This window comes from Apus apus, chromosome 16 (genome assembly GCF_020740795.1).
Source record: "Apus apus isolate bApuApu2 chromosome 16, bApuApu2.pri.cur, whole genome shotgun sequence".
Taxonomy (NCBI): Eukaryota; Metazoa; Chordata; class Aves; order Apodiformes; family Apodidae; genus Apus; species Apus apus.
Genome location: NC_067297.1, coordinates 6580836 through 6607665, shown reverse-complemented (window position 1 = coordinate 6607665; position 26830 = coordinate 6580836). Strand labels below are relative to the sequence as shown.

The window sequence follows — 26830 nt, the reverse complement described above, 5'->3', positions numbered from 1 at the left end:
CCCTCAGCCTCCGTCCACACAACTTCCACCCGAGCAAGGGGCCTCTTCCGCTGCAATACTTCATACTTTTGAGGCTGGCACAGACCCCTGAGATGAGACGAGCCGAGGTGAAGCCCCCTGAGGCGGGGGACCCTCCTTCTCCCCTCAGGCAGCCCCTCCTTCCCGCCCTCCCTCGCCGGCCCCGCGCGCCCCGCGCTCAGCAGCACCGCTAGGGGGCGCCCGGCGCCGCCGCCTCGCGCCCGTCCCGCCCGCGGCCCCGTCCTGCGGGAGCCGAGATCCCTGCAGAGCGGGGAACCCCTGCCCCTGGGGGGCCCTTCCCCTCGCCAGCCCCCACCATACAAACAAAAAAACAACAAAAAAAATACGCAACACCTCAGTGGAACGAGAACAAACTCCCCCGTTAGACTGGCCCATGGTGGAAGGCGGGAGCTGCCCAAGTTTAACCCCACTGAGCACTTCTAGTAACGTCTCCACCTGCCTTCGGTATTTGTTCTGCTTGGCAGAGAGTTTGAGCGTAAGAAACCAAGAGCAACTGTCAGAGTGCAAGAGTGCAAGGTAACTAGTGCAGAAAAATAAGCCATTTATATCATTATGCATCATTATTTTATTTCAATTTTGCTCTGTTTCAAAAATAGTTAAGGGACATCATAAGGAGCAGTAGGCAGGTTTGTGGGTTTTGCAGTTTGAGGCTCCAAAGATAAACAGATCTCCTGGGCCAGGTTCTGTACAGGCACAGTCAAGAAGAGCCTCTGGTCTCTACAACTCTTGGCTTCAGGGTTAATTTCTCAAACATTCAGGGCCCCAGTCTGACTCAGTACATGTCAAAGTCAGTATTAAAACTATACGTAGCTTAAAAGGAATGAAGATAGGGTAAAATGGGTAGGTTCCTGAACATTCCCTCCCTCCCTCCTACAGAACATTGGAAAAGATGCATCCAGTAAAAAAAAAACAACCTTTCCCTTTACTGATGGGCAACTAAGGCAGGAGAAGACAAAGTCACTTGTCCAATGTTACTAAAACAACCTGTGTTAGCATCAAGGAAAGTGTACTTCTCCATTGTCTAGTACATTAACTGTTCACTGTCCACATCTGTCCTCACCTGACCTAATGCAACCAGAAGCATCATGGAAAGTACGGCTGAAAATACTCTAGCATAGGAAGGATCAAGAACTGTAGCCCTCATTGGAGCTTATGAGAAGTTCAAGTCAGTTCTGGTTGCTGTAGTTCATTATTTCTCCTTAGTCTATCAAACCAGAACCACACCCAGCTCAGCAAAGCAATCAAAATAATGCTAAAGAGTTTAAAGCATTAAAAAACACAAGACCAAGTCTTTCATCAGTTCATGTCCTGCTTTGGACTGCAGTCAGGATGAGACACCACACTGAATTGTTCCCTCTGGATATTTCAAGCCACATGACCATGGCACAGCATCAGCCAAGGCAGAGGAGGGACTTCAGGGTTGTGATGTTAATCACTGTTGTAGGGGTTTCTTGAGGAAGATTCCCAGGTGTCTACATGCTGGTGTAGATCTTGGGTGGTGCTCTGGGCTTCAGCGGTCATTCTCCGAAATTTCTGCAGGTAGACAATGATGAAGATAACCAAGATACTCTGCAGGAAAAGAAGGATGAAGAGACAGAGCTGAGAAAGGAGAGCCAGGCTGCAGTACCAGTACTGGCACGTGGAGATGATCTCATCTTCTGTCAGATAGGCAATGACCCGGTCCTGCAGGTGAGCTGGGGAGGCACATCTCAAATCCCTGTACAAGGTCCGGTTCTGCTGCCACTGGAGCCAGGAGTGCAAGTAGAGGATGTCACAGTTGCATTCCCAAGGGTTGCCCTGCAGGTAGACTACCTGGAGGCTCTTCAGGTTGTCAAAGAGCCCATTGGGAATCGAGGTGAGCCTGTTGTAACCAAGGTGGATAATTTCAGCTGAAGGGCGGAAAGCAACTGGTAGTTTTGCTACAGTTAGGTCTTTTGATGTGCAGTCAATAATGCTGGTGGCACACTTGCATGGCACAGGGCACGTGGGTATCACGAGTGGGAGGAAGCCAAGGAGGGACAAGAAGAGAATTCCACTGTTCATCTTCACCTGCAAACACTGCCCTTGTGAGACTGGATGAGGTGGAGACCAGGCAAGCAGACACCACACACTCTGGGACTGACACCACAGCCCAGGTCTTTTGTTGGTTTGTTCTGAGGATGAGTTTCTAAAGTTGGGTGAATCTGATGTTCTTCACAGGAGATGTGAGAGCTCTGAAAAGAGAGGAGTTAAGAGATGTTGTGCAAATTCTTGGTCTCTCCTTATAGGAGAGGGAATGTTCCCGGTCTTCCAACCCTGGATTTTAGGTGGGTTGTGAACAGATGGCTACTGAGAAGCTTAGCTGCAGCCATCAAATTCATTTTCACTAGTCCCAAGAAATGCAGAGCTGCTTGTATTTTCATCATTACTGAAGCTGCATTACCAGGGTAGCCAAGAACATTTATATTAAGGAATCAAAAACTGTAATATGAAACTGCATATCATAGCTCTGAACGACATCTTTCAGCAAAGCTTTGTTCATGCAAACTGCTAGAGGAGATTCAGAAATAAATTTATTGTTACCACAAGTAAAAAATAGCCTTTTCAGTCTTGAAAATAAGTGATAAACAGTCCTTGGCCAGCAGAGAGGCTTCTGACCACTAAAGGTGGAGGTCAGTAGAGTTTTACATGCTAGACGTTGCTCCAGCAGGTGAATAATCTCCTTCTGGAGCTGTGACCATACTGGGAGACACAGGGCCATGAGCTGTCTTTGTACTGCAGCCTCATGCCATCACTGAACACAAGCTGCTGTAAGTCTAGGTGAACAATCACACACACCTGCAGCAAGGCAGTGTCTTTCTGTGCAATCTGTTAACCAAATGTAAAGAGAAAAAAAAAGAAGAGAAGGTAGCTTTACTGACTTACCAGAGTAGTTCAGTCCTTGCTTTCTTGCTGGCTTTACAACACAAGAAGAAGGTCTTAAGGCAGTCCAGCCAGTGCAAGAGAGTGTTTGCAGCTGCATAGCTGAGCTCCCGGATAATCCCCTTGCAGCTGGCTGGCAAGATAAGGGCCAGGCTCATCCCAGGGACACCTCCCATATGAGGCCTTCCTGCAAGTTTGCTGCATGTCATCGGAAGCTGAGGCTTCACTGAGCAAGTCTTCCAAGAACTGGGAGCTGACAGCAAGAACATGTTTGCTGGGAGAGATGCTGATGGTACCGGTAATTGTGATTCTGGGCCCACAAGCTCAGTCAAACAGAAGCATCACAAAGTCTCAATTGCAAAGTAATAATTCAAAATGCCTTTCAACCTGGAAGGTGACATTACTGCTTTGTCCTGCATTCCCTGAGCACTGTGGCCTTTGGTTTCCCATCTCATCAGGAAGACTGCATTTGGCTGAGTGGTGAGACCTAGCACCTCACAGTGTGCTGGCCCTACAGATTCCCTGGAAGCAGTGGCACAAATCTACTTTTAATGAGCACTGGAAGATCTCCTGAAAGAAATGGAGTTCTAGTGACCACACTGGTGTCAATAGTTGAGCCAAGGAAAAAGATCTTCCAGGCACTTTCATCCTCCAATGACTGATTTTTGTAAGGGGCAAAATATAACTCTTGGCATTTCACCAACTACATCAAAATGAACTAACTAGCTGCATTCACAGAAAGACAACAGACTGGGAAGGAGGGTGCTGTGAGGGACTGCTCTTTTGATGGCCAAGTGAGATAGCAGCTCTCAACGAGTCCAGTTTGCAGCTACTGAGAATGACTGACCACATCCTTTATTCAGAATTTCCATTACAGAAATACTTGAACAGATAAATCCAAGGGTCAAACCTGCATTTAGTCAGAATCATATCTTCTCAAGGCCATCACACCTTCACAGACATTTTTGTGCCATCAGCCTGACTCCAGGCATTCGGTATGCTCCCTGGAATAAGGCCACCAGAACTACACTGTGAAATGGCTGCCCCATTGGGCCCAATTCACCATCACCTTGTACTGTGCACATTGTACAGAGCAGAAATTGTGAATGCCCTGAATGTGCAGAGACCTTAGGGTGTAAACAACAGCAGAATTTGGCCCTAATCACAGGAAAATCTCTGATGCTCTAAACAAAACAATTTAAAGTTCAATTTTTAGTAAGTTGGAGCAGATTATCCCAGATATTTCACTGTGGCAGGCAAGCAGAGTGGGAAACAAATCTCAGGCTAACAAACCCACCCAGTTTTTTCCTTTAGGGCCTGCTTTCCTCTAGGGAGCAGCTTGACTACAGCAGGGTAGGTTTGCTAAGCAAACTAATGCATTTGGTACTACGTTTACTCACAGGCAGGTGTTCAGAGCAGGTGTGGCATGGAACTGATCTAGAGCCAGACCCATCCTGGCCTTGCATACAGCACAGACTGAGCAATGCTCCTTTGGCTACTTACAAAATGGATTTCCTGGAACTGGATTCTGCCCAGCTGCCCATTGCTGATTTAGACACCACTCCTAGGGGAAGCTTAAAGACAGAACTTCAGGATCATCTCATCTAGCTTCTGAGCAACACAGGCCAGAAATCCCACACAGGCAGCCCTGCCTGGAGCCTGCTCCAATGGAACTGGATAAAAGGACAAACAGTCCGTTTCACCAATGCTGCTCAAGGGGACTGGAAATTAAACAGGAAGAGGTTGGGATTTTGCATGTATTTATTTCACTGATCAATTCAGGTAGTAAACATTATTAATAATAATAACAATAATCATTTAATAAAATGGATATGTTTTAAAGGGTTTCATTTTTCTTTGTTCACAATGACAAAATGTTCAAACAGAAATTTACAAAACATATATATATATAATAACCCAACAGATGAACAGGAAACAAAGAGCCTAGGAATGGAGCAGGGGGTGAGGAAGTTGCATGGCAGGAGCAAGCCAGCATTAAAGCACAGCAGGGTTTGTGAGGAGGAGCAGGGAATGCCATCTCAGAGCACCAAGAGTGGGAACCCCTACTTCTCTGGGGGGAGGCATGCAGGGAGGCAGCAAGGACTGCACAGGCAGGACCAGCACAGCAGCAGCACATACGGAGTTCAGGCCATGGCTCCCTTCCCAGTCCGGCACAAGGTCTGAGATGTTCTACCGACAGCCCCAGCTGCTGCTTAGACAGCTCTGCAGGAGGGACACCACCCCTGCAGGGACTCACTTGGCAGGGTAAAGCTTGGCAGAAGTGTGGGAATGTCCCCTGGGGACACTGGGGTCCATATGAGGCTGTGGAGGGTTGTGTGAGGGGAGGTGTTAAATTACTTTCCTATTCACACTTCTCACTGCCAGAGCCAAATGGCCAACTTCAGGAATCTCTTCTCCACTTACTGTGCAGCTCAAGTGCAACAGTCCTCCTTTAATAAACAGATGCCACCTTGCAGGATAGAGTCGAGGCCTTGGTGCTCCTCAAAGTCAGTCTCTAAGGCAGCCCCCAACTCTGGTGCTCTGGCCTGGGAACCTCCAAGGTGGAGGCCTGATTTCAGCAGCACCACTGCTCCTCTGTAAAGGCCATCTCTGGTGCCTCACTCCTCTGTGTTTTTTTAATAAGTGCAATTTGAACCCTCTTTGCCAGCTGGTGGCCAAAGGTTTCAGCTCTCTGTAGAGGACAGACTTGTGACTATGGACTTGATGGAGGAGCCATGTGCACTGAGCTCTCCTCACCCAGAGGGATGGGGCAGATTCACCCTCAGCAATCCTGCCTGCCTGTGACCAGTGTCCCCCATGCTCTCACCAGCAAACAGAACTTCCAACCACAGCCCAGGACAAAAGCTCTTTTACATCCATGCAAAAGGGTAAAGGTCTCCTTTATCTTACAGGAATTAATCTGTTGGAAAGAGGAACATCTCCAGCTGGACAGGGCTCATTTGCAATGGAACAGTCTCCTCACAGACAAGACTAGTGAAAGAAAAGAGGGGACGGGTACCACAAGGTGTTTCCCACTACACTAACACATACAAAGCTGAGAACTCAGCAGTCCTCCTGCTCTGAACAGCAGCAAACCAGCCCCAGAAAACCTGGAGGAAGCTCTTGTTTCAGGCTACTCCACTGCTCAAATAAGCCAATCACACAGATAAAGGTCACATTTCCTCCTTAAGCAGCTTGGTCCTGCATGTGATTAAAGACATGCTGCACCTTTCCCTGCCCTAGGCTAGAACTGCCACGGTCACTTGAGAGTCAAATAAAGGGAAGAATGAAAAAACAAAACAACCCACATTGTTGGACATTGCTCTTGCCTAGCTTGCACATTTCTCCCAAGGGGCTTCCACCTCACTTTATCCTTCCACACTGTGCCAGGGTCTCTCCCCTGCCCCTACAGCCCATGTTTTGGCTAAGCAGAGGCTCTGTACAGTGAGTAACTGGAACCAGCCAACATACTCACCACTGGTGAGCTCTGATCAGGGTTCTAAAGCCCCACAGGGGAATCAGACAACACAGCATCTAACAACAGAATTTAAGGCCTGGTTATTCCTGGCCAACACTGTGCTTCCAACCCAGGGAGAGTCAGAGATGGAGAAGCAGATACAAAGGGGGAAAGGGGACAGAGGAACTGGGCCAAAAGCCAGAGGAGCAGAAGGGCCCAGCCCACAGCAGCACACCCTGGACTGAAGAGCCAAGTGTTTCTCCCTCCAACAGTCCTGATTCCCTGTGAGTGTGGCAGTGTTGCTGCTGAGGCCTGCCCTGTCAGGCACATCACATGCTGGGGCTCTGCTCTGGCTAGTCAAAAGTTAAAAATATCCAGGAAGTAAGAACAGGACAGAAACTGCTGCCCAAAGAGTGTTCTTATCTCTGTCCAGCAGATCCACCAGCCTTCCCAGTGCTTGAGAGACAGGAAAAGGGAATGGGGCAGGGGAGAAGGGCTGAGTCCCAGGGAAAGGGCAGGGGAGCCAGTGCCACGTCCGCTCAGCCCCACACAGTGACATTCCTGCACCTACCACGCTGACCCAACTCCTGCCTAGACAAGTGGCCTGCAGATCACTGATACCAGCCTACAAAAACTGCCCCTTCCCCAGGAGAAGCTCAAAACCAGCAATGCACTTGTGGGACTGGAAAGCCTAGGGTAGGGCACACCTCTGCCCAGGGTTCCTACACCCTTCAAAGCAGTCCCAGCCAAGCACTCTGGCTGCCATGGTGCTCTCAAAGAGAGCAGATGCTGGAGACACAATGCAGCTGGATGACTAGAGCTTAAACGTGTGTGGGGAACAGTCTGATATCCTCACCCAGCTGCTGCAGCACCCTGAGGTTCCTCTACCAACACCTCTGGCCTGCCAAAGGAGGAAACCATAGCCAGAAAGGTGCTCACTCCCATCATCTCCTCCTTGCAGGCAATAGTCAACAACTCATCCTCTCTGCCAGAAAAACATAGTTGAGAGCAGTAGAAGTAATTTTCTTCAAACTGACCTCAGTCCCTTTCCTGCTCAGTGCAAAGATCCTGGAGTTTCTTGACAGGAAAATCAAAACCAACCAACTAAACAATAAAACCTCAGAAAATTCCAAGCAAGAAACCAGGGAACTATCAGGACCCCTGAGCAGTTCAGTGCACAGAGAAACCCACAGCCCCAGCTCTCAGGGCCAGGGCTGAGCAGCACAGGTCAAACTCACAAGAGGGTATGGCTGCCTTTACAATGCTTGTGCTGGCCCCAGAGAAGGGGAACAGGGAGTGGGGCACAGCACCTCAGTTGGGAGTAAACATTTACGTGCATTGACACAGAAAGTCTTCAAGTTTGTACACCAGAGAAACCAAGACTTAAAATAAGAGAGCATTCCCAATCAAGAGATTAGTACATGGGATAGGGAGATCTCTTTTTTTTCCCCTCTCTTTTTAGGATGCCTTAAGAGACTTGCCAGGTTATTTTCTTTTAAAAAAAAATAATTAAAATATTAAAAAAGAAACACATCAGTAAACTGTTAAGTGAACAGCCTCCTCCACAATCCAGCTGACCACAAAGCCAGCAATGCTGCTAATAAATTAGAGGGAGCGGGTACAGCTCTTCCCACAAGTCTCTATACAACAGGAAACCTTTTCTAAACGTCCACAGCTCTTGCCAGGCCTCAGATGGTCACTGGGGGATTCCCTCTGCCCTCCAGGTACCTGCCTCTCACTGATCCTGCATCTGCTGCTGCATCTTCTGCAGCATCTCTTGCATCCGCCGTAACTGCATGAGACAGAGAAGAGAGAGTCAAAAGGGGTCTGCTGTGGCCAGGAGCTGGTGACTTGCACTGGGGCAGTCCCTTGGAACTGACAAAGGGAGCCCTCCGAGAGTATTAACTCCTGCCTGAGCACATGGCCATCTCTATCTCCCGTGGAATAGAACCATATTTCTCTGACAGCTGAAGCCACAGCTTTCACATCATCCTCCACACCAGGAGCCCATGACAGTGAGAGGCAGGAGTGGGAAGACACAGGACAGCCTCTATGAGGCAATCCTGGAGAATCTCCTCAGATTCCAGCTCTCATACCAAGGAGGCCCAAGAAGAAATGGGTCTCACCTCCTCATCCTTCATTTTGATCAGCTTCTCTGTCTCAGTGTCCGGTGTTGGGAGAGGCAGGATAGGAATTGGGCTTTCTATTCTGTTGTCCTGAGTCAGCTTGCTAGAGAGATGGAGAGAAGGAAAAAATGCAGTCAGTTGTGTACAGACAATTTATCTGGTCACCTCTGGCTCATCTGTGCACATACCTACACATGTACATAGTATCAACACACTATCAGCAACCACAAGGCACCACATACTCACCACAGTCCTTTTTTTCCAGGAAGATAAAACCAGGCGAGCAGTTTAATCACTGCCAGTCTTATAAAAAAAGCCTTCATTTTATGAGGTCGGGGGGGCACGCGAGTGCCAGCAGGAGACAATGGCAGGAGCTGACTTGCTTCCCAAAGTCTGAGGAGCTCTCTGCAGGTGAAGAGGGGATGGTAATGGCCAAACACGTCTGGGCTGGAACTGGGAATTCAAGATGTCACTTGCAGGCGTTCACCACTTGGAGTCACCACTGGCTCATTATCAAGTCAATTCCAGCCCTGGAGCTTGGGATCTCCTCCCAAAATGTCTCTCTTGAGTAGGACTCTTATCCCACTGCAGAAATGGGCATGCTCTGATTTTATGAGACTTGTTCACTGGCCGGGAAGTAGCCATGGCATGAGAAACGGTACGAAACTTAAGCTTTTCTTAAGCTGAACAATTGCTTTTACATCGTGCTCTTCTTTTAATAGATATACAGCCTACCTAAATAGCAGCTGTGACACTTCTCACAGATCTCTAGTGCTTAACAGCTATTTTGGGACTCTATTCCCACTGCTGAAAAATACAGGCTTGCCTGCTATGCCAAAGTACTGAGATACACTGTGTGTGAACAGAATGTGCAAACCTGCACGTCTGCACACATGCAGGACTGACTGTTCCTTGGTGAAGTGCAGCCATTTCTGCTCTGCAACGTGGCAGCACAGAGCTAGGCAGTCAGTTCAGGCAGGAAGTGAAGGGGATGGTTTATAACAGATGAGCCAAGACTTGCTTAAACCTAAAATTTGCCACCAGTATTTCAGTCATGAAAGGAAGAAGGAAAAATAGAGATTTCAAATGAGCAGCCTATGAGTGGTCTCCCTTCTATTTTCTGATCATTGTGACTAAAGCCACAAAGAATCAAATGTCACGGGAAGACAATGCAGAGAAATCTTTGGAGATGTGTTAGGAGTCTTGCTAATTGCCTGGGCTCTGCTGTCTAAGAAACAGCAGCATCCCAAGGGGTATGCTGTCAATTGGACAGAACTGCAGACTGCCTTCCTCTTTGGCAACACACACACCCACCAGAGATCGTTTATCCTGTTTCATTAGGCTGGATGTATTTCACCCCATGTTAAGAACAGCTCTTCAAAAGAGTCTTGTGTCCCAAGATCTGTGTAGGGAATCCTCAGACAGGAACATGTATTCTCAGAAGTATTCCCAACATGGGTTCAGGCTGTGGGAGACACACCTGGATTTGCTATTTTACTTCCTAGTGTCATTCCCCAGGCTCAGCATGTCCCCAGCAGTCCCACAGCCTCCTGACCAACAAACCATTCTGAGAGCAACCCCAGCGCTGCAGAGAGTGAGACCTCTGCAACCTCCAGTTGAAGTGGTGGGCACCCACCTGGTCATTTGCTGGATGCACTGAGCTCGGTAGTTCTCATAGTGGACATCACAAGTGACGTCCTTCAGGTCGTGCATGTGTGTCCGGATCAGCATGTTCCGCAGCTTCACAAAGTCACAGTGTGCCTGGTTTTCCACTGCAGAAGCAACAACAGAGTGCTTGGATGCAGCACCTCACCAGCCCTCTCCAGGGAGCCCCTTCTCACCTCCTGGCAGGCAACCCGGGGACTAAAACTGCCTCCAGGAGTCCTTCCCCATCCTCCCTCCACTCTTCCTCACCAGTGCCTGGGGCTCTTCCTCCTGGCCCTGACACAGGCCTCGATGATGCTCTATGCTTCTCAACACCAAGGTCAGGCTCCTGAGATCACTGTGATCCCAGGACTTTTTCTGGGTAAAAGGGTTAATTAAACCTATACAGCAGAGCCCTGAAGGATGCTGCTGCTCCCATGTTGTTGTAACAACAGTGAGCACTGGAAGCAAACTGTCTCCTCAGAATTTAGGACTGGTCAAAAGGCCACTCTAGGCAGGACAGTTTCCTGGAAGGACTTGAATCAGTCCCTGAGGAGCAAAGCCATTAGCAGACAATGGTCTGGAGAGCTGAAAGAGCTACTGTTACTATGAAGAGGGAGGCCTCAGGCAGCACTGCAGGACTCTACAGGGAAACGTGCTTGCCTTGACAATCTCCATTTACCTCTCTGCAGGGCTGGGGAAGCTGCCAGGGTCAGGCCCAGGATTTCACCAAGTTGATCCCACTGCCAAATGCCAGGACCCCAACAAGCCCAGTCCCCTCTCAAGCCAGTGAGAGAGCAGAGGCAGCAGCTGGGCAGCCCAAGGAGCTGGCACCAGCCCACCAGTGCACATACAGGCTTGAGGAATCTAAAGCTGCAAGACCTTAAAGCAATGTGCCAGCACGTGGGAGTCAGCAACAGCAGCAAAAGCCATGTTAGGGTTATTCTGCCGATGCGTTTTATGAAATTTCTCCCTTTAGAAAGGGAAGAAAGTTAGAGGAAAAACACATCATGCACCAGCACAACCTCCACTGCAGCAAGTCCAGCACATACAAGAGAAGTAGAAGAGTGCAGGAGGGTTTATGATGCAGTTTGGCTGAGGACAATGGCTCCTCCCAGAAACTAAATTGGCAATGCCCAGCCTTCCCCCTTAAGAAGGGGCCATATCTTAGTGTATTAAAGCCTAGTTATTCTTCTATTCACACTGGAGCCTCTCTTCTTCACTCTGTCATGGGTTCAAAGACAGGGTGATTGCTACACCCCCAGCAACAGACCTCCTGAGCAGGTCCCAGTGCCTCTGTCTCTACCCTACCTTGTCCCTGCCATAAGCCAAAGGTGGCACAGCCAGTCATGGCAGAGGTGAGCTTCCCCCTGACATCCCCACTGCACGTGCCCACCATCCCTGCCTATCCTGGCCCCCAGGCACCACACTCACCTTCCACAATGCCCCAGGGGTAGAGCCGCCCTCGGACCCGCTGGCCTTTTGCCTCCACCACGGTGTTACTGCCGATGACGGCAAAGGGGGCGCTCTCCTGGAATGAGAGGCATTGCTGAGCCCAGCACAGCCCCGGGCTGCACATGGATCCCTCCCCCAAGGTCCAAGCTCAAGTGGAGGTGAACAGGAGAAAGAAAGTGCAGGTAGAAAAGCCACATGGACATCCACACCTGCCACAGCACAGGACACCACAACCCAGTTGCAGAGAAAAGCCTAAGGCACTAGGATCTGCAGGTAGTCTCATTCCCAGCCTGTCCTTCTCAGTTGTCCTGAGAGAAGCTGTCTCTGCAGATGCCTGCATTCCTTCTTTGAGGGAAAACTCTACAAGGAAGCCAGAACACAGAGGCTTGGACACCAAGTAAGTGGGACAATGTAGGCCAAGAGCTTGACTGTGGAGGAAGGTAGAGGCTGTGCTCCTCCATGCTCAGAAGGGAACCAAAGCATGTTGCCCCCCTCTGTGAGGAGAAACAAGGCCATACTGCATGCTCCTGCAGGGCTGGCTCAGCTTGGGTGAGTGTCAGGCCTGGGCTGCTGGGGCCTCCAGACAGGCCTATATGATGATGTTGCCTCCTTCCATGCAACTGATGTGCCACAGTGGTGCCTCATCACCCACAAATTGCTCCTCCTTGCTGATGGCCTCACTCAGAAATAAGTGCTTACAAATGCCATATAACCCAGTCTCCATCTCAAACATACAGCTGGGGTTGACCGAGGAAAGACTGACACTGCCTGGTGGGAGAGCAGAAGTGCTATGTCTTCTTGCCACACTTGACTTCATGGCACCAGCAAGGACATCAGCACCTTCTCCAGGCCACCTATCACATGAGCCAGTGTAGGCTGTTTTGCAGATACCAGCAGCACAGGCCTTTGGCACACATAGGACAGCTCTGACTTCCTGAGGAACAACCAACATACCCATGAGACAGACTTCCCAGGCCCCTGCTCAGCAGGCTTCTTACCTTCAGCTCTCTGTCTTGCTGCTTGAACTCCTCATCTTCATCAGATTCACACTCAGGAAACTGGTACACTTTAATGCCAAATTTGTCGATCTCTTCCCGGATCTGTTTCCATGCAAGACAAAAACAAAAGGACAACTCTGAATAATAAAAAATGCTGGATTTGCTCTCTGTGCTACCATGGGCTTGCTATAGCCTACAGGTAGTGAAAGGATTTGATGTTTCTTCTAGAGCTGGCCTCTCTTCAGAAACCACTTCCCTTCTCACAGCAGACCACTGCTGCAATTAGATTTGCAGATACATGCACACAAACACTATATTTTTATATGTACATATATATACATCAGGTACACTTGCTTCCCTCCCTCCTCAGCACATCCCTGCTGCCACATCAGATATATCCCTGTAGAGAAAGAGCATCTCACCCTCTCTTTTAGCTTCCGGATCTCGGAGGGGATCAGGCAGTCAGCTTTGGCAATGAGAGGCACAATGTTGACCTTCTCATGCAGAGCTTTCATGAACTCAACATCCACAGGCCTCAGTCTGCAGCAGGGACAAGGAGGCACGTGGTGAGCAAGGTCACACAGGGCAGCTCCCCCTTCAGCCTCTCCCACCCACCATGAAAGGAAAAAGAAAGCACCGTCACATGAGCCTGAGATGGCATCAGACAGTCTTCAGCTAGGGCTTTATCTTCTGGAAAGCTGTCTCAGATTTTAGCTCCTGAGTGTCCCACACATGCACATGCTGGGTATTCATTCCCTTGCAGGCCACATACTGCCCAGGACACAGCCCAGAGTCTCTGTCCAGCTGCCCTCAGCTGCAGGCAGCTAACATGGCCCCTCCAGCTGCTCCAGGCTCAGTTGGCACATGAGCCACCAAGGGGAAAGGATTGAGGACAGCTCAAAACTCCCTTTCCTACCCATCAGTCAGGCTTAGCTAGATAGGAAGGTACAAGTCTGTGTGGCATTATTTCTCCTGATTTACAAAATAGGCTGTAAGGCCTGAGGGAGATCATGCCCTCACCCATGACCAAAGGGCGAGATGAAGTAGAGGCAGCAATGAACTCGGTTGTCCTGGATGTTCTTACGGTTCAGGCCACTCTCATCGCGGAAATACTGTTCAAATTGCTGGTCGATGTAGTCAGTGATGGGCTTCCAGCTGAGAAGGGTAATTCAATCAAAACAAAATCATGTGTTTAATGGGACACTGTCTCCTAGGGACCATGAGGCTGCATCATCCCCTTCCTGCTGCCAGACCCCCTTCCTATGAACCACCCACAGAAAGCAGGTTGGCCAAGGACTAGGAGGAAGGCAGCAGTGGCCTGCTCACCACTCAGTGTTGTTAACAGCATCTCCAAAGCCTGGTGTGTCCACTATGGTCAGCTTCAGCTTGACACCCTTCTCCTCAATGTCCACCGTGTGCTTGACAATCTCCACTGTCTGGTTGATTCTCTCTTTGAACAGAAATACATTAGTTAATGCCAGAGAGTAACAGGATCCCTGCTCACATGCACGACAAGCTGGCTCCCTCCTTGCTACTGAGCACAGGGAGTAGCATGGGTTTCAAAAAACCCTGATCATCCTCTGAGGAGCCTCAAGGGAGTGGTACTATGGGAAGCCAGCAGCAGGCAGACTCTGAGAAGATATACAAACTTCTGAAGTGCTTTTAGCCCAGCTGTTCTGAACATTTTGTCCAGTCACTTGGGAAGGAGAATCCCTATCTCATTCCAGCACTCAAGAACAAAAGAAAAATCTCAACAGCTCAAGCCAAAGGCCTAATGCTGCTCTGCAGCCTTGTCTTCCCTTCAAAGGACAGAAGAGCCCTATAGCCAAACCCCTTCTGCTCAAATACCAGTGCCTTGCAGCCAGCAAAGCAGAGCAGCACAAGCAAGTGCTGGGATCCAGCTAAACCTGCAGCAGCTGCTGAAGCACAGAACCAAAGTCCTGGTCCTTAAGACAGTCTAGACCTGTGAACACAAGAACCATTCACCCCTCTTTGTCCCCAACTTACCCTCGGCATTGAGGAGTTTTCTGTCTTTGTAGAGGTCTGTCAGGAACAGGCTATTCACCAGCGTGGATTTGCCCAGACCCGACTCTCCTAATTGACAAAGTGCAAAGGGGAGGAGGGAAAAGCAAGCAACATGACCCACTAATTGACTTATAAATGAAACTGTGAACAAGGCTTTGAATCCTGAGCCAAAACAAGTGAGAGAGACGAGCTATCAGAATTTCAGAATGAGCTACACATTAATCCATCAATAGAAGGACTTTTGCTGTAAGATATCACAGTCCTTGTACAAATGTGGTCTCTCAGCTTCTCCATCATCCCTCCCCTTTCTTCTCTCAGTCCCTGGCTGGCCTTGCCTTCACCACCCAGACCAGGTACTCTGTGTGAGAAGCTACACTTGGTGCTTCATCGTGCAGGTTTTAAGTGGTCAGGATCCCCACTCCTCCTGGGGGAACAGCGTGACTGCAACACATGCTGGGGAACAAAGCAAGGTCTGGGAAAAGGATGAGAACAAAGCCAGAGGAGGATCCAGGTGCTAAGAGAGAACCTATGGGAAGCAAGGAGAGCTGGCCCTCTCCATGTACCCACCATATGGCCCAGCCACCTCCATCCATGGGCTGTCTCACCTGCAACCATCAGGGTGAAGTCGAAACCTTTCTTCACAGATTTCCGGTGGACCTGGTTTGGCAGAGTGGCAAAGCCCACGTACTGCTTCTCATGGTCCTGCAAGGGAGAGGTGGAGGGGAGCAGGTCAGGGTGTGTCAGTCCTGTTCAAGCCTCACACAGCAAGAGGGATCTGGACTCAGAAAGTTCCTGAGGCAGAGCCAAGGAGTGGAGAAGAGGTAGGTCCCTGCCCGGTGTGGGGCAGGGCACATACCTCCTCTAGGTTCAGGGCCTTCTGCCCTTTCTGCAGGTGGGCACAGAGGACCACCTCCCCACAGCTGCAGCCCTGCTCAGCTGCTCCCACCAGCAGACATGGCAGTTCACAGCAGCCTCCCAGCATGGAGAACACAAGGGAAAATACACATCCCACCGTTCCCACTAAAGAGCATGTCTGGGGCTGCTACTGACACACAACTGTATTCTTTGCTTCTCCCGCACAGTCACAGGCTCCCTTTACAGCAGGGTCACCAAAACGTCACCTCTCCCCAGATCTTTCAAGCCATTTCTGCATCTCTCTCTCCAGAGACACATGCAGTACATGATGGGAAACTGACTATACTTAGCACCTCAGGGCTTGTGGTGCCCTGAGCCACGTCTGGAGGAAGGTGCAGAGGCTTGGCTTCTGCTTGACCCGAGAGGGGATTATTTCTTGCTGTGTCACAGCCACTCCTAGCTGAGTAAGAGGAAACCCTGAATAATCTCTAGTATTATTTCTGAAGAATCAGAAGTTCTAGGAGCACAGGAATTGGGAATACGTGGAAGTATTGATAAAAACAGGTCAGATGCTTTTGGTGAGGGTATTACATTTGCTATTATTGGAGTGCTACCTACTGCCTAAGAACCCCCAAATGCCTGAGCTAAAGACTGCTTTTAGCATCACTTAAAAGAAACATAGTCCTGGGATTCACACTACAGGCAAATCCACAGACCTAGGAGTTCCTCAAAACCAGCCCCATCCCTGCCATGGTTGCCTTCAGGCCCTCTGGCTCTGCTTCCCAATGAAACACCTCCATGAACACAAAGTGCACACATAACAGCCCACACTCTCAGTGCAAGGACCAGTGCTGCTCAGTCAGTGGCACAAAGACAAAACATCCTCTCCTTGTGCTTCTCATACAGCCAAGCTTTGGGTTGGAGCAGGAGACCTGTCCTGATCTTTGCCAGACTTTTGAAAGACTATGATCACCTTTTCTCTCTGGTAACTCAATATGTTAAATAGTACCAGTAACATGCTAATAAAACCAAAGCTGAGGCTGAGGTGCATTTCGCTTATTTTCTTTCTTTTAAACCTAGATGGCTAAGGGATGACAATGGAGACACTGGGGAGCTGAGCTCTGGAACAACTTCACTTACTTCAGCCAAGTGTAACTGGCTGAACCTGATCTCTTGTGTCTGTTCAGCCCAAACAAGAACATGTGGATTTACTGAACCTCTGGTTACCTCCCCATAGGTCAGTGGAATCATGACATTTGAAATGAATAAATCCCACGCGGTGCAGTACACTGCTCTTTACCCTTGACTCATGCGGTCATTCCCCTGGCAGTAAGAAAGGTCAGTGCTGAGTGCCATACCAAGAGAAGAGCTTCCCTTGCCATGGGAGACAGCCATAGGGGCAAGGGGAAAAGCTGTCACTAGCCATGACCCCCTCCAACCAGCCACAGATGCATTGCAGAGCCCTGCAGAAGCCAGTGGCCAGAATGTCTGCCAAGGGTGAAGTGGCTGGAGATGCAGGGGAAATTGTGGGGAAGGATCCCCTTCTTCTAACAGCCTTCTCTCCAGAACAACAGCATCGTCCCTGCACCACAGCCAGCCTAGACCCACAGTTCCTCATTGTGGCTTTGGGACACGCAACATGTGCTCCCATCCCAGCCATGTTCGGGCACTGTAACAGGCATGTCCCACCAACTCTGCCAACGTGCCAACATCAACATGGCATTTAAGGAGTCCGAGTAGACTCCTAAACCTGGCGTCTGCCTTGCTCAAAGCTCTACACCAGTCATTATCTTCATTAGGACTGGATGCAAACATTATCTGCAGAGCAACTATGTACATGATGGAGAGGGCTGGAAAGGCTACTGAAGGAGGCAGTTGGCTTTTTACATTGTGAAAAGCTAAAATCCATTAACTAGATGACAGGTTTGGACGGAGGGAGTTCCTAGAGGCATCACAGCCCCCTCAGCATGCTCCTGATGCTCATGAGCCAGCTCCCATCATGCTGATACAAGCTGGGACAGCTGGTCACTGCACCACACTTCCCTCCCAGTCCAGCTGTCGGGAAAGGGCCCTGGCCAGCGGCGCTCTGGCACAAGAAGCCCCTCTCCCACCACCTCCTCCACATGATACCTTTGTTCCCACTGGCATCCCACTTGCACATGCCTGGGAACATGCCCCACACACCACAGCAGAGGCCACCAAGAGACATGGCAGAGCTTTGAGGCCTGTTACAAAGCAAAGCACCCCAGGCCAAGCAAAACATGTCTGTACTCCCTCAGCACACCAGACATCAAAGCAACACACCACAACCTCACAACCTCCACCACCCAGCTGAGGTGGCCAAGGCTCCTCAGCAGGCAGTGCCCTCCCTTGGAATTCTAGCCAAGGAACAAAGCATTGGTGGGTTCAAGCCCTGTTCCTGTGAGGCACAGAAATATTCAGGATCAGCTGCAGACAAGAGAAGCCATCCACAGTACTGAGGTGTTCAAAGGGCTGCCTGTACCTCCAAGGCAGCATGGCCTCCATCACTCCTGCCATTCCCAATTCCATCCTCACCTCCCTGGTGGACATGCTTGTTTAAACCAATCCAGACCTCATGTGGCTTCACCATTCACCTTAGGAATAAATGGAGCCTTGCTGGGCATATTTAAAAGGGCTAATATTAGACACCATGGGACCACAGAAAAAATGAAGAATATCTCCTACCCCAGGTCTGGAGCAAGCCCCAGAAATTATGAAGCTTGTGAAGGATCCTGCCTCCACTTCTTTAGGGAGGGGGGGGGGGCATCTCAGTGTTACAGCCTCCAGCACAAGCTGTCCAGCTCCCTCCCAGGCAGCCTTTCCTGCAATCCCTTCCCTTCTGGCCAGGCACAGCCAACACATCCGTGTCAGCATGAACCAGCATAGCCCAGCCCCAGAGGAGCAGCAGACCCTTTGCTTCCTTTCATTTCCAGCAAGCTACATAAATTCGTAATGCAAATAGCCCCTGGGGCATCTCCTGCATACATCTGTTTCCTTGGGCCTGGTGCTGAGCATGGGAGTATCAGCAAAACCAGTCGCCCACCACCAGCATTTGCTGCTGCACAAAGAAAACAGGCTGGCAAGGGACAGCATTAACATGGTAACACAAATCAGACTGCGTTTGGGCACACACCCAGGGCTTGCTCTGCCCTGAGCCCCCCCAAGCACAGACACACCACTCAGACAGGGAATCGCTGCATCAAATTACCACACAAAAATGTCTTGCATCTCCCAGCTGTTCCTCACGCCCCTTCAACCCTGCTCCTGCAGGGGCTGCTCCCCTCTTTTCTGTCCCTGCCATCTCCCCCTTACCAGCGCCTTTCCGCTCCTCTGCTCCTCAGAGGTCTCATCTCGTGCTGCACACGTCTGCTCGGGCACCATCCTCCCCCCTCCTGCTCCCCGGCTCGCACTGTGCTATAAATACATGCCCGTACCTTCAGCTTGGCTGGGTGGCTTCGCTGCGCCTGAGTCCTGGGAGAAAGCAGCCGCTCCACTAACCGCTCCTGAATAATGAGCGAATCCATAACCACGGCCGGCAGGACGGGCAGCCACCGCGGGCCAAGGAAAAAAAAACCCAACCCATGTGTTCCCTCCCAGCCTTCGCGAAACCCATGCGGCAGCCCCCCCGCCCACGCCTGCACACAGACGCCGGGCTGGCTCGGCTCGCCTCGGCACGGCGGCCCGGCGAGGCGAGGAGGAGAGGCCAGGAGAGGCGAGGAGAGACGAGGCGAGCGGGCTCGCACGGCAGCTGCCCGGGATTTCCTGCCTCCGCCTGTACTGCGGGAGGAGCCTGCCAGCAAGGACAGGACAAAAGCCACCACGCAGTGTCTCTCACTCTGCCAGTGTCCGGCAGAGAGGTTGTGCACGTACCGGATGCTGTTCCAGCCATGAGACTGATTCCTTCTGTCAGCTGGGCTGATTCAGCTGGAGGATTTCATAGACATCCTGACTGACGCAGCCAAGACAAAGGTTTGCTGCAAGGAAACCGGCTCTCGGTGAAAATGAGCCACTTCTGGTTGTGTGTGTGTGTGTGTGTGTGTGTGTGTGAGTGTGAGTGAAGGTCCAGAAAGGTCCGAAAAAGCTGGGTCCAAATTAACCCTCAGATCTAGTCCTGTTTGTTGTGGATCTGCCTCCACACGGTGCCGGTCCATCTGTTGGTCAAGGCTACACTGCAGCCTGAATCCAATTGAACAGCAGCTGATGTGTTCTGGACCTTAAAGCAACCATTTAAGCTTTGAAGACATCTCAATATAAAGGTGTATTGTGTGTTTGTTAAGCAGAAGTACCCAGCCCAGCAAGCCCCTACCATGCACTGAAAAATCATTCAAACCTCACCTTTGGGTTCTGAACCTGTATCTTAACACCTGCTTCCCAGCTTCTCTGTGCAGCCATAAAAACTGAACAGGAATTTATTTGAAACACACAAAAGCTGATAATCTCATATAATCACATGATTCCAGAAACTAGGGGGTTAACATCACAGCACATATAATATAGTTACACAAGATGGCAACACTGGTGGCGCTGGATGAACCTGCCACTTGCCACACAGGTTCCTGAGCAGCTTTCTGCTCACAAAGGGGGCAGGACACAGGCTGCAGCCACACTCCTGCCTCCCAGCCAGTGCTCCTGCAGCTTCCATGGGAACCACAGGTCTCTGGCAACAGCTCCAGATAGCACCTGATCAGCAGGGTCTGCCCTGGTCACCTCAGGCCAGAAGCCAGGGCTGCCCAAGTGTGGCTGACACTAGGTTCTGCTATAAGGTACCAAGTTACCGTGCAAGGTCTCCAGTGGCCTTAAGTCTGGGAGCAGCTGTGAGAATGGAAAGGTCTTTAGAAACCTGTTTTTTTTACATAAGCACACATTGGCAAAAAGGAAAGCAGAAGAAAAAAAGAAGTGTTCTACCTATGCTGCCAACCTCCAAGCTGAGACTTCAGAAGTTGCAAGCACAAGGTCCTAAAAGCTGAGAAAAATAAATAAAGGAGAACTGGGAAACCTTCCCAAAGCAGAAAAACTCTTGCTATACAGCAGCTATTCTATCACACGCATGAAGCCATTCCCCAAACCATCCTGCCAGGGAGCAGCACCCTTAAATTACACCCACTGGGTTTTGTTCCAGATTATTTCTGAGCATAACAGAAAAGCGGAAGGCCTGGACTGAGATCCAGTGTGGCAGAAACTGTCACCTCGCAGGATGTGTCTCTGTTTTGCAGCTCTTTCCCTGCTTTGCAGTGTTGCTCCATTCCTCAGGGAGCCAGTAACACTACAAAGTCCTCCCAGACCACTGGTAGGTCAGGCCACACCCATGCTGCTTCATCTTCCTCCCAGGTACACAATACCTAGTCCCTACTTCCCTGACTGGAAGACTTCACCACCAGGGTCTGCAGCTTGTGCATAACTTGGGAGCAGTGAAGGGACCACACTGTCCGCACTAGGTAAACCGAAGATACATCCAAACCTACTTCAGATAACACACAGGTTTCACCAGTCCTTCCACACCATAAACCACAACAGCTGCAAGCAAACCCTCTCCAACCTTCATGAATTCTCATGGCTTGGTAAACCCTTGTTTGAGGTCACACAGCCACCAACCACAAGCATCTTCCATGGGCACATGGAGACATGCTGTGTCCCCACAACCCCACTGCACCAACTCACAGCATTCTTCCGAGCTGGGATCACAGATGAAGTTAACAATGATTTGGTTGCGACAAAACCACAGTGTTGTTTGTGGCCCCAGGAGCTGTGCTGACAGTGCAGAGAGAAACAAGGACCTACTGTCTCCTGAGGTTCTTGAGCTCTCGCACATCACACTTGCTCTCAGGACTGGCAGCCAGGGAGGAATTCCAGCCAGGAGGCCATGCCTGGGAACACAGAGAACATTTTAGGAAAAGAAACCCAGAAGGGTAGATCTTGGCTACAGAGAGCTATGGCTTTCAAAATGCTGAAGGAGGGTCAACTGGTCCCATACTCAGCCTCCTCTGCCTCTCAGATGCTCATCTTGGCTCCTCTCCTACCCAGAGTCCTCAAACCAGAAATGACAGGCCCAGGAGATGACATGTTTATTCCCTCAGACATGCTGTATGACACACACAGAGCCTTTGGCACAGGCTGGCTTGTGTGCAAACTTCCTAAAGCCAAATGTTATTTTGCTTCTTCCTCCCTGGTTGTGCCCGCCCTTTCCACACAGCCCCTGGAAATGCCCAGCATAAACCCTGGCCTGCTCCTCCAAAAAGAAATCTGATGTACAACACTCGTAAGAGGAAAAATAGCACAAAGGACATCTCTCACACAGTGTGTAGCAGACCTCAGGAGGGAACTGCACTTGCAAGATCTGTAGCAAAACCAAAGTGTCTCCTTCTACTGCCTTATGGCCCACAGGCACCTCTTATCGCTCCAAGAAGGCAGTAGCATCAGCAGCAGAATCCAGGCCTCTGGCTGTCAGAGCAGAGATGTGCCTGGCCCCAACCTTCAGATCCCTCAGCCAGTGAAAGCCAACTTGCAGGGCAACAAGCTGATCCCACCTCATGGACCAGCCCTTCTTTGTCAAACTGTGACAGGAAAAGAGAAAGGCAAAAAAATAATGAATGAGCACTGTCTGGCACAGCCCAGCTCCTCCATATTTGCTGCTGTGTTGAGCACTTGCTTACACAATGGAGGTAGGGCAGAGCCAAACCACACTCCCACCCTTCTACAACTCTCCTTTGGCTTGTAAAAGCTGGCTCATGGCAAGCACAGCCTGAGGGGCTGGTCTAGGCAGAAGACACAACACATGTAGGAAGAACTGTGGCTGTGCACTAGCAGCAATGGAGCAATGTCCTACTTTTTTCCCTTTGTTAGAGGGGATTTCTAGCCTGCAGGGCTGCAGATGGGCTCTCCAGAAGAGGAGAGAAAACACATTTCTTTTGTGTATTTGGATGTAAACTCACAGAAGGCAAAATTCATCACTGGGCAGCTGTCTGGAACTTAGAAAATGCTCCCCAGGAGCAGCCAGCCCATCAGACTGGCGAGGGCAGGCAGGGGCAAACCCCCAGACTGCACTCCACACTGCTGGCCCAGGGAACAACGAGCTACACTTCACCAGCAGCCCTAATTAACAGCAGATGCAGGGCTGTGCTATCCCACAGTCATGGGAGCTGGAAGCAATACACCCATTTAAGAAAAACACCCAGTGCTCAAGGAAGCTGGCAGCAGTGCCAGGCACAGATCAGTCACACGGAGCTCAGTGCATCTGTGAACGCGACAAGCAAGGAGCAGAAATGAGAGGTTGGGACAGGGGCAGGAGAGGAAATTCTGACCTTGGCCTGGTCCAGACACCATTAACAGCATAGAGCCAGGCAACAGGGTCCCCTTGAGGATGCATCTGGCCAGCCTGGCCTGTGCTAAGGGCTGGTGAAATTCTGCGTATCCCTGCCTTGGCAGGGTCAGTACAGTCATGCCATGACAGCATTTATGCTTTTCCTCTGAAGCAGACAAAGCTATTTTCAGAATTTCCCACAGAAGGGAAATTTGGTTCCTTGCTATTTCCTACCAGGACAGGAAGGACAGTTCCAAAAGAGCCATTTGCTGAAGTGGATCAGGAGCAGCAGCAGGCAGTAAATCTGGCATGGGTCAAGCAGCCTATTCCCAGCTTGAACCAGCGTAATGGAGACTGAGGAGCTGCAGATAATTTCCTTGTGGGTACACAGCTAGAAAACTCCATGGCATGGTTCCCACCTTTTCCTCCTGCTTCCTTTCACACTGCATGAAAACACAGTGCTGACTCTGAAGAGGTGAAACTTCTTGAGTGTCACAAGGTTTGGACCCCACTGCTCCATCACCAGCAGTGCTGCACACACCCTGATGTTCCTGCTGACCTGACTCAAGAAACTTTGCCTTGCTGATCTAAACTCCGATGATTAATTTAACCTTGACCTTGCAAACAAAGCTCTAGGTAAGCAGTTCACAAAAGCAGCAGAGCCCTGACACTTCAGCCAGGTTTCATCCTTTCATGTTCAGGGAGAAGCAAGAAACCAGACCAACACTGCAGAAATCCCAAAGAACAGGATTAATCTCCTGTACATATATTGCCATAAGCACAATCAACACAGCAACCAAATCTCCTTCCTATCTTTTACCTACCCCACAGGTCAAGCTTTTATTTCCGCTCAAGGATCACTGCAGCTTTGTCACAATCTCTCCAGAAAGCTACCACATTCCATTTTAAAGGTATCTGTGCTCCCCACTTCCACTTTAAGCGCCTCATGATTCCCAAGAGGCACTGTGTGACTCACGCGATGCCTCCACTTCCAGCCCTGTCAAGGGACCAACAACCATAAATTGCCTCCTTCTTGTTTAGCAAGTTCACAGCTCTTGTCACACCCAGTTCCTCTGCTCATCATTTAGGATAATCTGAAAAATGTAAATTGGGCAAATGTGCAGCTGGCTGGAACTCTTCCACAAAACGCCGGGCTGCTCTCCTCTCCACAGGAACACAGGAGGAGTCACTTCCAGCCAGACCTTCTCTGGTGCTGTACCAATATGTTCCACGTGAGGGAGAAGCTGGCCCATGGAAGAGCAGATCCCAAGAGGCTGGAAGGTCCCACTGTGGCTCCCCCTGGCCAGGGCCAGGTAGAAATCGATTTGCAGATCAAACCTGTGACCCTTTTTGCTTCTGCTTCACACAGGGTCGCAGGTACTGGCACCTCCAACTGCAAATGCATTCAAATCCTTTGCAAAGGACAGAGGCTTCCAAATTTAGCCAAACCAGGCATTGTGGGAAGGTCTGCAGCAGCCTCTCAGCAGTACTCTCTGCTTCATCCTCTAGCTCAGCAGCACAAATCAGGCTTAAACAGATTCCCTGCCTCTCATCACATAGCTAGAGCTGGGAATACCAGAGGGAGGCAGAGCAGAGCCCTGCCTGCCCCAGGAAACCAGGAACAGGAATGCTTGGGAGACAAGCAGGTGCACATGGCTCCCCAGCACAGAAGCTGGCTGTGCTGGAAGCCCTTTGGAGGGAGAGAGAGGAAAAGAATGGTGATTTATGCTCAGAAATGGAAGGGCACTGCTTCTCCAACTCACAGGTTCTCCATCCAAATGACAAGAGCATCAGCAGTTTTGGATGCTCTTGATGCATATTAACATACATGAACAGCAAAAGGTTAGGGACAGGTTCCTGCAGGAGGTCCACTTTAAAGTTATAGGTAGTGGTCCCAATCCTGCGATCCTTACTCACCGAGTAGTCCCATTGAAATAGAGACGACTGCTCATGTGAGTAAGGGATGCAGAATCAGGCCTGTCTACCAAAGAGGCTGTATCCTGGATGGGAGAGAACATCATGGACTCTGAGCAGCGTGACACACTCACGCCTGGTCCAGCGGGGCTGGTCTGAGGGCATCACAGGGAAAGGCAGTCAAGGCTGCGGCCCCACATATGCAAACAGCACACTGAGCACAGACCATGAAGTGCGAGGCAGTGGGCAAATAAAAATGAAAATGGATAATCCATCCAAGCAGGGATGCTCCTGGTTCATCCCCAGTACACCTGTCTTATGGATACCCCCACCTGTGCGAGGAGATCTTTCTTAAACCTACTGTCTTCCCAGAAGGCTCCTTATAAACAATGCTGGGAGAACACAAGCCAGCTGTCTTGGGAGAGCTCCCAACATCTGTGTGGGTCTCCCAGCTACAATTAGCTGCAGGAGTAGCTGATGCCCAAAAGAGAAGAGAATGAGCCTACTCTTAGCTCACCAGATAATTTTTAATTCCATTAGTCAAGGAGAAAAAAGGCAGCACTCTAAAGCAATCTTCAGTCCTGGGAAGCACCCAAGGACAGGAAAGCTAGCCCCGGCCTGTGAGAAATAACCCTGAAAAGCTCTGCAGACTGCACCTTCAAGGCCAGACAGATTACTGCTTTTCATGACAAGGAGAGAGGGGCATCTCATCCTTCCCAGGGGGTCATGCAAGTTTCCATGCAGTGCTCAGTATCCTAGGCTCTACTCTCTCACCCTCCCTCCCTGCTGCCAGCTGTCCCCATGCAGTCACTCCGCAGTAACATGAAGCACAGCCCTTGCACATGCTCCTTGAGATGGCAAAGGCCCCCAGGGACCTCCACCCTCCTTCCCTCACCCTTGAGCTTGCATCAGCAGCCAACGTGACCAAGAGGAGCCTGCGAAGAGGGTGCCAAGCATCTACCTTCCTCCCTACCTGCCCAGCTCTACCCATGCTCCACCTCCACCAAGATGTGACACAGCCATACCCAGCTGCAAAGTGCTGCCCTCAGAGCCTGGCATGGGGCAGTATCCCTGACAAACGCAGCTACGTGGCTTCCAGTCTTACCCAGCTCCCCATGACTTGTGCTCAACCACCTCCCATCCCAGAGGGGACCCCTCAGAGCCCATTTCCCAGTCCCGCCATGCAACCAATCTGTAGAAACATTGCTTTCCACAGTCTGCGCAGGGCTGGGCCCCGCATCGGGACTAGTGTCTGTCTTTGCAGATGCATAATTAGATTCCTTTTCCATTTCCTTTTTCCTCCTGATGGTTTCTCTAGCTGGCAGTTCCCTCACAGCCCTGCATGATACAGCAGCATTAGCCAGAGGGAAATTCTGCTCCCTTCCTTCCCTTGGTTCAATTTAAACAGCAGAGTGAACTGTGCAACAGTTTGAGCATTTCGCTGCAGAAACATTTGCCCTTTTCAGTCTGGCAAACATGGCTTTCCCTCCCAAACCTGCACCCTCCCTGTCCCATCTCTCCAAATGACAGAGAACATGCATGTGATTAAAATGAGTGACATTGTTGGCAACTGGAAGCAATTAGCTAATCAGCAGGAATAAGCCATTGGCTGCACTTGGGTTGCAGCACACCTCAATTTATGAGCTGTGGTGCAAAACACTCCTTTTGGAGAGGGACTAAAAAAAGCACACCTGATTATCAGCAAGGGTGTGAGATGCTCTCAAAAAAGATCATAACACTCTCCTGCAGGAGACAAAACCCAAGGAGGAGACAGCAACCATGAAATCTGGGTAAACCACCACAGAGCTGTCTCTGTCACAGGAGCACGTGTCCAGATGAAGTATCCACACAGATCCTCAATGAGCATGTAAGACATCTATCCTTCTCCCCTGCCAACAGGCAGTGGGTCTCTGGGAAGCTGTGCTGGTTCCTAAGGCCCTGATGTTTTCAAAAGCATCACCAGGACCTGCAGAGATGCAGAGACACTATCTCCACCTGACAGAGGACAGAAGAGGAAGAATTGTCCTGCTGGGATTTATGGCACTCCCACAGATCACCCCTCACAGGAGATACACAGACTGAGGTTTTCAGAGACAAT

General features: G+C 50.3%; 2 protein-coding genes across 6 annotated transcripts in view; both read right to left on the bottom strand.

Moving 5' to 3' along the window:
- Positions 1 to 599: 599 nt before the first annotated feature.
- Positions 600 to 4612, bottom strand: GP1BB (glycoprotein Ib platelet subunit beta). Its single transcript, XM_051634467.1, has 2 exons — positions 2944 to 4612; positions 600 to 2252 (listed from the first exon to the last, which is right to left on the bottom strand). The coding sequence occupies exon 2, from the start codon at positions 2080 to 2082 to the stop codon at positions 1468 to 1470; it is 615 nt and encodes a 204-aa protein (XP_051490427.1). The 5' UTR covers positions 2083 to 2252; positions 2944 to 4612; the 3' UTR covers positions 600 to 1467.
- Positions 4613 to 4683: 71 nt separating this feature from the next.
- SEPTIN5 (septin 5) overlaps positions 4684 to 26830 on the bottom strand; it is a 42925-nt gene continuing 20778 nt past the window's right edge. The window contains exons 1-11 of one of the 5 annotated variants that reach the window (XM_051634462.1): positions 21300 to 21317; positions 15251 to 15347; positions 14628 to 14714; positions 13947 to 14070; positions 13641 to 13775; positions 13043 to 13160; positions 12621 to 12722; positions 11602 to 11698; positions 10160 to 10295; positions 8524 to 8626; positions 4684 to 8189 (exon numbers count right to left, since the gene is read on the bottom strand). In XM_051634462.1, the coding sequence (XP_051490422.1) occupies positions 8133 to 8189; positions 8524 to 8626; positions 10160 to 10295; positions 11602 to 11698; positions 12621 to 12722; positions 13043 to 13160; positions 13641 to 13775; positions 13947 to 14070; positions 14628 to 14714; positions 15251 to 15260 (969 nt within the window). In that variant the 5' untranslated portion in view covers positions 15261 to 15347; positions 21300 to 21317 and the 3' untranslated portion in view covers positions 4684 to 8132. Of the gene's footprint in view, positions 8190 to 8523; positions 8627 to 10159; positions 10296 to 11601; positions 11699 to 12620; positions 12723 to 13042; positions 13161 to 13640; positions 13776 to 13946; positions 14071 to 14627; positions 14715 to 15250; positions 15348 to 18833; positions 18918 to 18955; positions 19280 to 19391; positions 19414 to 21299; positions 21318 to 26830 lie in introns of those variants that run through there. The other 4 variants (XM_051634463.1, XM_051634458.1, XM_051634459.1 and 1 more) reach the window with 4 other exon arrangements.